Below are 12,174 nucleotides of genomic sequence, written 5' to 3'. Positions count from 1 at the left end.
TAAAAACATAAATAACCAACAGGGAAACACAGTTACAATTCACATAATACCAAAAAAGTTTGGTAAGGCTGTGGGGAAAATGGGGGGTTTCATACACTTTCTTGAAAGTAAATTAGTACAACCCCTGGGAAGAACAGTAACCAAATTACAATCACAATTTATAAAAATGCATTTGACCCAGTAATTACACTTGTTTCTTTTTTTTTATTGAGTTCTTAAAAAATTTTTTTGCATTGACACTTCTATGTTTCTATCTTACAGATATATACATGCAAAATATTTTACCTTATGTCAAACATTATTCATTGCAGCATCATTTGTAACATTAATAAATGTCTACCACGCAGGAGACTTACTGAGTTGTGGTATATACACACAATGGAATAGTAAATAGCCATAAAATAAAAAAATGGAAGCCCTTTATGTACTAATGTGAAAAAATTTCCCAGACTTATTATTGACTAAAAATAAACAAGGTGGAAAATACTGTGTACATTTTATTAACAACTGTATTTAAAAGGAGAGGAAGACAGTATTGTTATTTTTTGCTTAGGCATGTATTAAAAATATCTGAAAAGAGAAGAGAGGAAATTGGCTGGATGGGGACATAGGCACGCAACACTTTTTACTGTTTATTTTCATAACTTTATATACTTTTTGATTTCTTAATCATGTGACTATTAAAAATTAAATTATTTTTATAAGGTATTAAAATATTAGGATATTATATTGCAATATTAAGTTATTACAGTATTTATTTTAAAAAGGTATTATAAAAGGGACCTGGGTTCTGAATTGTAAGGAAAAAGATAACATACGCAGTTTCCTTTGTTTCTTTTTCCTCGCTAATCCACACATCAGTAATAGTACATGGCAAGCTTCCATCTTTGTTTGTTCCACTTGGCTCTTGTAGAATTTCTGTTTCCAAGTCATCAGGTTCTATAAAGCAAAAACATAACAATAAATATGTCTCAAAGAAAAATTTGTTGAGAGAAAATTGAGTAAGATTTCTATTAGTTATCACTACCTAGTTTTAGGCTAATTATATTATAAGAGAAATTATAAGAGATTATAATAAAATTATAAGAGAAAAAATTAAACATTTAATCTATAGGTCTTTAATCTTATTATTGTGTTAACTTTCTAGTTCAGTCATTTCTGAAATAGACTCTTGTACCTTTTCACTGTAATAAAAACAAAAGAAATATTGTATGCTCTGTATTTTTCATTACTACACTAAAATTTATCTTCATTAAAACTTTAGTAATATGTAAAGTAGCTTAAAAAGGTATAAAAACTAGTTTAAAAAATAAATATCTATGGTTAGAAATATGGATGCATATGAGCATATGCCTGTATTGAAACAACACACTGTACTCCACAAATATACACAAGTAATTGTTAAAATAAAAAAAAATTACCTTAAAAAAATAAGCAAAAAGAAAAAGATGTAAAATTTTCAACTGAAAAAAAAAATACGGACACATATACTGTGATATCACTGATTAGTAACTAAAAGGAAATTTCAGTCTTCAAAATCTATCCTATAGATTGACTTGTTCAGCAGCAATAAAAAACCCAACCAGTTACTAACAGTATACAAATATTGAACCTAATTGAAATGAATTGCCCAAACATTTATACACATTTTGGTGATTTGTTTATATAAAGGCTTTTTTATAAATAAAAAATTTAAGTATTAATAAATCAGATACAGCTCATTTTACCCGTTAAAACATACCTTCCAAATTTCCTTCAGGTTTCAATGACATCTGTAGATGTGCCTCATTAAACTTTGAGCTTTTTGTCTCAACAGGAGAACCAACAATAGCTGATGGGTTTATTTCACGTGAAATACTTTGTACGTTTTCTTCTCCAATAATTAAGGGTTTGTACTCTTCCCCTTCAGGAGAAATCTCTGTAAAAACAAAAAATGAAAAGTCATGCTCGTTCTCAAAATGACTTGAATATTACTTATAATGTCATTAAGAGCAAAGTTCAAAATTTGCATTCTTCCAACAGGTAATTACTGGTTAAATTCTGTCACGTATTTGAAATTAATAAATGATCAAGGTATATGATAGTCAAATTCCATTTCAATTGCACATAATGATTTCTAGGGTGGTTAATATGGTTTACTTTCTTTTCCTTTTGGTGAAATTAACACACAGTCATGTGCCACATAACAACATTTTGGTCAACAACTGACCACACATAAGACAATGGTCCCATAAAATTATAATAGAGTTGAAAAATTCCTATCACCTAGTGATGCTGTAGTCAAATGTAGCACAACACATCATGTGTTTGTGGTGGTGCCGGAATAAATAAACCTATGGCAAATATGTTGAGGAGACCCTAGCTTACCCACAGGATGGCCCTCCCAAAGGAAGCTCAGACCTTCAACTTAGAAAGCCAAGCATTTGACACATCAGGTCTACCCCAAATGAAAGTATTGTCTAGTTTAGAATTTTTGCATTTTCAAATGATTCCTGCCTATCATCATAGCAAAACAATACTTAATAACAGTTAGCTAATACTCCGTGAGTCAAGCGCTTGCTAAATGACAGGCACAATCCCTAACTGTAATTTAATTTTCATAACTTTGTGGGGGTGGTATTATTCTTAAACCCATTTAACAGGAGAGGAATAACAGATGAGGTAAGTGAGACACAGAGAGATCTAGTAACATAATTAGAGGGTCTATACTCATGAAACTAATGGCCAGTGTAGATACTAGTAAAATTCATTGCTGTTCCCTTTCATAATACACTTTTGCACAATGATGAATTTGGCCAAACAACACATTTCTCAGAATGTATTCCCATTGTTAAGCAACACATGACAGTATGCATATCAGAACGGTATTTTTAAAATTATTAACTAATTGTTTTTCTTTATATGTAGGAACTGCTAGTTACTTCTAATTGCTCTGAAATTCTCCACATTTTTAATTGGTGCCAGGAGAAAATAGACTTACCTCAGAACAACTTATTGTAGTTATATACTCCCAGGTCACTCCCATTTATTCACTGGAGATTTTACTTTCCAGCTTACCATCTCCCTAACACTAATCCTGTCTTAACTAATTTAGGTGATTTCTATATTGATATCAAAATTCTTCCAATATCTAGGCCTCTCAGTTCATTGACCTTCATCCTCCTTCAGTCTTCACCCTACCTCAGTCACTCCAATGGTCATACCTTAGAGATCTTGTCACTAACTGCAGCCCTTCAAAATTTTCAATATTCGTAGACCTAGATCCTGACATGTTTCCCTTATGTTTTCCCTTAGTAGTTTTACAGTTTCAGGTCTTAAATTTAAATCTTTAATCCATTTTGAGTTGATTTTAGTATATGGTGAGAGATGCATGTCTAGTTTCACTCTTCTGCATATGGATATCCAATTTTCCCAACACCATTTATTGAAGAGGTAGTCTTTTTTTCCCCCAGTGTATGTTTTTGTTGCCTTTGTCAAATATCAGATGGCTGTAAGTCTGAGGGGTTATTTCTGGGTTCTCTATTCTGTTGCACTGGTTTCAGTGTCTATTTTTATGCCAGTACCATGCTGTTTTGGTTACTGTACCTTTGTAGTATAATTTTGAAGCCAGGTAGTATTATGCCTTCAGCTTTAGTTTTTTTTTGCTCAGCAGCCAAAAAGCACAAGCAACAAAAGAAAAAAAGGGACTATATCAAACAAATGGGACTATATCAAACTAAAATGCTTCTGCACAGCAAAGGAAACAACCAGCAGAATGAAATGACAACCTACAGAGTGGGAGAAAATTTTTGCAAACTATACATCTGACAAGGGATTAATATCCAGAATATACAAGGAAGTTAAGCAATTACACAGTAAAAAGACAAATAACCCAATTAAAAAATGGGCAAAGGAGCTGTATAGACATTTTTCAAAGGAAGACAAATGGCCAACATACAAATGTCCAACAGGTACATGAAAAAATGCTCAACATCACTAATCATCAGGGAAAAGCAAATTAAAACCACACTGAGATATCACCTCACCCCAGTTAGACTGGCTATAATGAAAAAGATGGAGAATAACAAATGCTGGGTGAGGATGTGGACTGTAAATTAGTGGAATACAGTATGGAGGTTTCTCAAACAACTACAGATAGATCTACCATACGATCCAGCAATCCCACTTCTGGGCATATACCCAAAGGAATGGAAATCATCATTTCAAAGGGATACCTGCACTTCCATGTTCATCACAGCTCTATTTACAATAGCTAAAACATGGAATCAACCTAAATGTCCATGGATGGTTGACTGAATAAGGACAATGTGGTATACATGGAATACTACTCTTCCATAAACAAGAAAGAAATTCTCCCATTTGCAACAACATGTATGAGCCTGGAGAAACTTATGTTGAGTGAAATAAGCAAAGCAAAGAGGGATAACTACCGTATGTCCTCACTCATATGTGGGAGCTAAGAGAGAAAGAAGGAAGGAAAGAAAGACCACAGTGGTGCACTGTGGACTTGGATTACAAAGTGGAGTGGGTGGGAAAGGGGGAGGGGGAGGGAGGTTGGGGCTAATTGGGTGGGGGAAATGGGGTACAGATGCTATTCATTGTAATGGGTATGCTGCCAGCATGAATCTAGCTTTCACATCTTGGGCCTGAGGGGTGATGATCAGCTTTGTATCTCATGAATATTCATAACAAAAAAAAATCATTGAGAGGAGTAAACTACTGAGAAGAAATTCTTGAATCTATGTAAAATTCTCCTAAAAAAGACAAAATCCCTTCAATTATGGCTGACTCCTAAACTACGCATGCACAGGCAACACTTCAAGAAACAAGCATAAAACGGTAGCTAAGAAGACAAAATGCTGAACAAAGATATGAGCAACTGGGTGGTACTGGGGAAAAAGATTATAGATCAAGTCCCATGAATGTGCAGGGGACTTGGTAAACATCATAAATTTTTACTTGAGATTTCTGGAAGATCAAGGCATAGGAGTAGAGGATACATGTTGGAATAAGTTTAAAACTAATCTGCACCCTGGATTTGTATAGCCTACAGTTTAAATGGCTTTTACATTTTTAAAGAGGAGCAGGATAACAAAGAACATGTGACAAAGATCATATGGCTTACAAAGCTCAGAATATTTATTATCTTGTCCTTTATAGAAAAAGTGTATTAACCTCTGTTATAAAGCATGCTTAAAAAAAAACACATACAAACAAAAAACCCCTGAAAACCAAGAAAAAAAAAAGATAACAGAAACAGATATAGATAGCTCAGCTATAAGATTTATCAGTCAGGGACTTTATGTTCAGGAAAAGAGAGAAATAGATGGGCCAAATATAAATCTATGGAAATTTTTAACAGAGAATTGGAATCTATCAAAGAAAATTAAACGGATATTCTAAAATTGAAAACACAATATCTGATATTACAAACTCATTAAGTTTAAAACAAGCTAGATATAGCAGAAGACAGGATTAGTGAAATAATAGAGGGAGCAATAAAACTATCCATACTAAAATAAAAAAGGAAACAAATATTAAAAAAGCAGAATAAAGCATAAAAGATGTATGCAACAAATTCAAAAGGTCTAACATATGTGTAATTGGAGTCCAAAAAGAGGAAGAGAGAAACAAGCAGAAGCAATCAAAAGACCTAATGAACATAATTTTTCCTAAACTGATAAAAAGGTAGCAACCCTTTAGTTTAAGAAATTAAGAAAACCCAAAGCAGGTTAAAGATAAAGAAAACCAAAAAAAAAAAGAAGGGCCGACCCCGTGGCACACTGCTATAGTACACCGCTTGGGAAGTGCGGCGGCGCTCCCGCCGAGGGTTTGGATCCCACATACAGACCGGTTCCCGCTCACTGGCTGAGCGAGGCGCGGGAGCAACACCAAGGGCTGCGATCCCGTTGCCGGTCCCAGTCCGGTATGGGGGCGACACTGAGGGTTGCGATCAGTTGCCGGACACGGAAAAAGACAAAAAAAAAAAAGATAGAGAAAACCACAACTAGGTCAAACTGTTGAAAATCAAAGAGAAAATATTAAAGCAGTTTCAGAAAAGCATACATTACTTTCAAAGGAGCAGAAATAATACATATAGCCAACATACAACTAGGAATGCCAGAAGAAAATGTGATGACAAGTGTACAAAACAAAATGAAATAAATCAAACACGAAACAAAACCTACCTACCTAACCTAAATTTAATACACAGTGAAAATATTCTTTAAAACTGTAGGTGAAATAAAGATCTTTCTTAGACAAACAAAAGCTGAGGAAATTTATAAAGAGCAGATCAACTCTACAGAAAATACTAAAAAAATTCTTCGGACTAATAGAAAAAGATATCAATAGAAGTATGTAATTTCAGGGAGGAATAAAGGCATTTGAAATGAACAAAATGTGGGTAAATTTAAATGAATATCGATTGTTTGCCACAATAATAATAATATGTTATGAGCTCTGTAAAATATATGAAAGTAAAATATATAGCAACAATAGCACAAAGGGCTAAAGGGAGATATATGGAGTAATATTGTTAAAAGAACTTCACATGGTTTGAGAAAGGGTTTAAATATCAAATTAAGGTACATTTAAATAAGCCTGTGGAAAAATCAAGGAAGAATACAAACTGCAATCTCTGGACCATGACAAGAGGGTAACTAAAAAATGTATAATTAAAAACTAATAAGGGCTGGCTTGTTAGCTCAGTTGGTTAGAGCAAAGTAATTGTAATACCAACATCAAGGGTTTGAATCCTGGTACTGGCCAGCTGCAAAGAAAAAACAAACAAACAAAAAAAACTAATAAAACAGTAAAAATGAAATGCTTGATTAATCCAAAATAAAAAATGAAAAAAAAAAGGACTAAAAGATTAAAGAAATAAAGAATAGATGGGCCAAATAAAAAACATTGTAAGATCATAATGAAGACTAAAAGTCAAATCATATCAGTAATTATTACATCACACATAAATAAATAACACACTCTGATTAAAGGACAAAGACTGTCAGGCTGGATTTGAGATAAGAGACACATATAAACATAATGAGTTAGAAAAGTCAAAAGAAAAAGGCATGGAAAAAGATATGCCAAGGAAACATTAACCGGAAGACACTGGGTGTAGCTATGTAATATGAGATAAAGTTGACTTTAAAAAAATATTCCTAAACATAAAAAAGAACGTCATAATAACAAAAGGGTCAATACAACAATCTAAACTGTGATCCACTTAATAACTTAGATTCAAAATGTAAATAATAAAAATTGATAGAATTATAAGGAGAAAATGACATATCCATAAGAATGCTTGGAGATTTTAATACTCTTTGCTCAGTAACTGAGAGAACAAGCAGATAAAAATAATCAGTAAAAATATATATGTCATGATTAAATAACTTGACACAGACTATACATACATATTACGAAACCCAATAAGTGCAAAATATGTTCTTTTCAGGTATATATAAAAAATTTATCATAACAAACCATAAACTGGGCAATAAGGAAAGTCTCAAAATTTCAAAGGACTGAAATCATACACAAAGGATTGATGTTTTTTTTTTTTTTTCTTACCACAATGGAATTAAACTAGAAACCAATAATAGAAAGATTATTAGAAAAATTCCAAATGTTACGGAATTAAGCAAAATCCTTACAAATAATCCAAAGGTCCAAAAGGAATTAAAACAGAAATTGAATCTATAATTTGAGTCTTCCCACAGAGAAAACTCCAGCTCCAAATGGCATCACAGGTGAATACACTACAATTACTTAAGGAAAAAATAATACAAGTCTTTTACATCTTCCAGAAAACAGGAAGAGAATTCTTTCTAATTTATTTTAAAAGGCCAGTAAAACTTTTGATACCAAAACTTCATAAGCATCTTACAAAAAAGACTAGCCATATGCAAATATCTGCCATAAACTATTTTCCCTGGTAGTGGGGATAGGTGTTATGTGTAGAATGGAAGGGTAGTTGCTGTGGATTGACTGAATTATGTCCCCTAAAGTTCATATATTAGAAGCTTAATTCCTATTGTAACTGTTGAGGGTGGGAAATCCTATGATGGTTATTGAAAGGTGGGGCCTTGAAGAGGTGATTTGATTGTAGGACCATTCTGTAGTGTATGGATTAATAATGGTGGTCAGGAACGTGGTTCGGAGGGCTTTAAAAGAAGAGCATGTGAGAGTCTCTCTCTCTGTCTGCTCCACCATTTTCTGCCATGTGAGACCCCTGCATTGCTGTAAAGCCACCCCTTTGGAGTTCCTAGCCTCTGAACCAGTAAGCAATAAATTTTGTTTTCTTACAAATTATCCAGTTCCAGGTATTTTGTTATAAGCAACAGAAACTGACTAATACAGAACATTGGTACCAGAGAAGTGGGGTATGGCTTATAACAAATACTTGAAAATGTAGAAGCAGCTTTGGAACTGGGTGTTGAGAAAAGACTGGAAGAATCTGAAGGAGCAGGCTAGAAAAAGCCTAGCTGCTGGTGGGAATTTAGAAGATAAGAAAACCAGGGAAAATTTGGAATGTTTTAGAGACTGGTTAAATGATGGTGACCAGAATGCTTATGGAAATATGGACTGTAAAGACCATTATCAAGAAGTCTCAGATGTAAATGAGAAGGGGCTTACTGGAAACTGGGGCAAAGATCACCCTTGCTATGAACTGGCAAGAAACTTGGCTGCATTCTGTTCATGCCCCAAAGATTTATGGAATGTGAAACTGAAAGGTGCTGACCAAGGGTATTTGGCAAAAGAAATTTCTAAGCAGGAAAACATTCAGGAGCTTCATGGCTACTTGCAACAACCTATGCTGAGTTATGGCAGAAAAGGCAAGCCATAAAGACAGAATATATAACTAAAAGGGAAGCAGAGCATAAAGATTTGGAAAATTTGCAGCCTGGCCATGTGGTAGAGAAGCAGAGAGCATTTTCAGGGGAAAAATGCAATGGTGCTAAAAAGATTAGTACAAAAGAAAGGGATTATCAAGAGAAAAGGAAAAAGGTCCTGAAGACACTGCAGAAGCCTTTGGGGCCAACCCTTCCATTACAGGCCCAGAGGCCTAGGGAGACAAAATGGTCTTGCAGAACAGACCCAAGGTGCCCTCCATAGGCTTGCTGCCTAGGGTCACCTCGGGATGCTGCTCCCCACACCAGTAACTCAGCTGATTGGGCAGCTTGAGCCATAGCTAAGTTGGCCCCAGCTGTGGCTGGACCTGCAGCTTTGGAAGATACAAGTGGGAAGCCTTGGCGACATCCATGTGGTATTGTCTGTAGGCTCACAGACAACCTCTATCTTGATTTCAAAGGATGTATGGAAAAGGCTGGTGGTCCAGAAAAAGATCTGTTGCAGGGGCAGAGTCATCACAGACAGCCTTTGCTAGAGCAATGACAGGAGGATATGTGGGGTCAGCATTGGAGCAGAAAAACTGCAAAAATGCCATGCCTGGTGGAGCCACTGGAGTGGGACCCAGACTTGTGGAGTTACCAGAGTGGAACACCAGCATGTGAGACCTGAAGTGTGGCCTCAGACTAGGAGAGCCATAGGAGTGGAATTGCCCAAGGACTTGGGGACCCAATCCCTGCACCAGCATGCAGAGGACAGATGTCAAACATGGAGTCAAGGTACATGATTTACCAGCTGCAAGATTTAATGCCTGCACTGCTGGGTTTTGGACTTATTTGGGACCTGTTACCCCTTTCTTTTGGCCTATTTCTCCCTTTTTGAATGGGAATATGAACCCTATGCTTGTCCCACAATTGTATCTTGGTAGCAGATAACTTGTTTTGATTTCACAGATGGTACTTTGGACCTTTTGAGATGAAATAAGTTAAGACTTTGGGGATGGAATGAATGTATTTACCTGTGAGAAGGACATGAACTTTGGGGGCCAGGGGTGGAATGCTGTGGATTGAATGAACTGTGTCCCCCAAAGTTCATGTATTAGGTTCCGGTCAAAATGGCGAATAGATGGTCCCCAGTGTCACTCTCTCCCACAAATCAACCAATTTACAACTATAAAAATGTAACAACAGCCAAGCTGGGGCCACTGGAGCTCAGGGGAAGAGGAAACACCTATGGAGTTCATGAAGGGGTAGAAGCCACAATGAGAGAAAAAAAAACTGTTCAGAGTGTTTCAGGCTGCGGCTGCTTTAAGGCTGGAACTGCTGAACGCATGGAGCAGGAGCCAGCAGAAGCCACAGTGTGCCCTTCAGATGGAGTTGCTTAGAGGCGGCAGGGGAGAAGAGGGCCTTGGTGGCCCCCAGGACAGCAAGACCTCTAATAGGGTTCCTGTGGTCCCACGCAGGAGCGAGGAGCCAGAACAGCTGAAAAAGGGAGCCATTCAGAGGCTGGGGAGCCATTCAGAGGCCAGGGAGACATTGCAAAGGACCTGTGCAGGGCCTGTCCCATGGGAAGTGTTTGGAGCATGGGCAGTGGGGGAGATGGGTCCAACAGGAGAACACTGGGACACAGCAAGGACAGCTGATCTGCCCCCCAATCAGCGCAGGACCACTTAGAGGAGACTGGTTGGGAATGCAGAATTGCATGGGGTGCTGTTTGATGAAAAGATTCAGGCCCAGATCAGAGTTTCTACACAACCCAGGTGCACCGGGTCTCTGGAGAGCCGGAAATACCCTATAAGGTCAACCATTAAACCCTGAGCTTCACAAAAGGCCTTCCCTAGCGAAACTGCAGCTAAGCAGCAATTTAGTTCAACCACAGAGCTCAAGTACTGGTTCCCACAGGAAGTTCCCTGCTTTAGAAGTAAGCAAAGGACAAAAAATTGGTTCTGGCTCAGGCACACCACCAGTACCTCAGGGCCTGCCCAGGGGCTGGGGCATGGAGCAGGGAACTGGACCTCCCGCCCACATCCATGTACCCCACCAGCGCCTCAGGGCCCCGCGGCATGGAGCCAGGGACCAGACCCCCAGCCCATATCCAGGCACCCTGCCAGCACCAAGGAGCATGCCAAAAACATCACCTCCATGTGGATGGCCCACCATAGCCACCACAGTAACCACAACTGTCGCAAAAGTTGCTAGACATCACAACCACCGTGCAGATGGTCCGCCAGCCACTGGAGTGCATTGACACAAGGAAAGCCACCAGCAGAGACCAAAGAAAAGAANTGGGAAATCCTATTATGGTTATTGAAAGGTGGGGCCTTGAAGAGGTGATTAGATTGTAGGAACATGCCATAGTGAACAGATTAATAATGGTGGTCAGGGGTGTGGTTCTGAGGGCTTTAAAAGGAGAGTACATGAGAGTCTCTCTCTTTCTGATTTGCCATTTTCTGCCATGTGAGATCTCTGTATTGCTGTAAAGCCACCACCAAGAAGACCCTCACCAGATGTGTTCTCTGAGTTCCCAGCCTCTGAAACTGTAAGCAATAAATCTTTTTCTCTTAAAAATTACCCATTTCCAAGTGTTTTGTTACAAGCAACAGAAATGAACTAATACAGTAGTCAAACGGGAGAAAAATCTTCACAGCAAAATCATCTATGGGACAAATATATCAAAACAATAGAAGAATTCTGGGAATATAGCAAATAACAGTGTTGTGCTGCTGCTGTTGTTTTATCTCCTATATCCCTCCACAAAACAGAAAAAAACAGGACAGCAAAACTGAATTCTGAAAACTGAACAGCTGAAGCTCTCTTCTAGCACAAAACCCCACAGTGAGGAGAAACCATTGTGAAGAGAATCCAAGTTCATCTGTGCANACAGAAGAAGCATCTGCTCTATGATAATATCGGGGGACCTGAACACACCTTTCAGCATTGGGTAGATCATCTAGGCAACAAATCAACAGAGTAACCATTACTCTTTCAGAGGGAGAGAAGCAATCTATGGTAATCAGTGGTGGGAGGAGGGAGAGGGGGATAGGGAGAGATTGGACAAGGAGCATAAAGAATAAGTACGATTTGTAACAATATACATACTAGTAATATTGATTTGATCAACATATGTCAATACAGAATTCCAAAAATATGTATAATAAATTATGATTCAATAAAAAAAAAATTAAAAGAAAAACACCAAAAACAACCCAACCAAACGAAGTTCATATATTAGAAGCTTAATTCCCACTGTAACTCTTGACAGTGGGAAATCCTATTATGGTTATTGAAAGGTGGGGCCTTGAAGAGGTGATTAGATTGTAGG

The 12,174-nt window shown here is 37.3% G+C and overlaps 1 protein-coding gene across 1 annotated transcript in view; it reads right to left on the bottom strand.

Moving 5' to 3' along the window:
* Positions 1-818: 818 nt before the first annotated feature.
* LOC103595557 (serine/threonine-protein kinase Nek1-like) overlaps positions 819-12,174 on the bottom strand; it is a gene marked incomplete at its 3' end in the record, with an annotated part of 49,963 nt that continues 38,607 nt past the window's right edge. The window contains exons 8-9 of the mRNA XM_008578974.1: positions 1,742-1,918; positions 819-939 (exon numbers count right to left, since the gene is read on the bottom strand). Of these exons, the coding sequence (XP_008577196.1) occupies positions 819-939; positions 1,742-1,918 (298 nt within the window). The remainder of the gene's footprint in view (positions 940-1,741; positions 1,919-12,174) is intronic.

This window comes from Galeopterus variegatus, unplaced genomic scaffold, assembly GCF_000696425.1.
Source record: "Galeopterus variegatus unplaced genomic scaffold, G_variegatus-3.0.2 Scaffold1792, whole genome shotgun sequence".
NCBI lineage: Eukaryota > Metazoa > Chordata > Mammalia > Dermoptera > Cynocephalidae > Galeopterus > Galeopterus variegatus.
The sequence above is the reverse complement of the archived record's forward strand: the minus strand, read 5'-3'. Positions and strand labels throughout refer to the sequence as shown.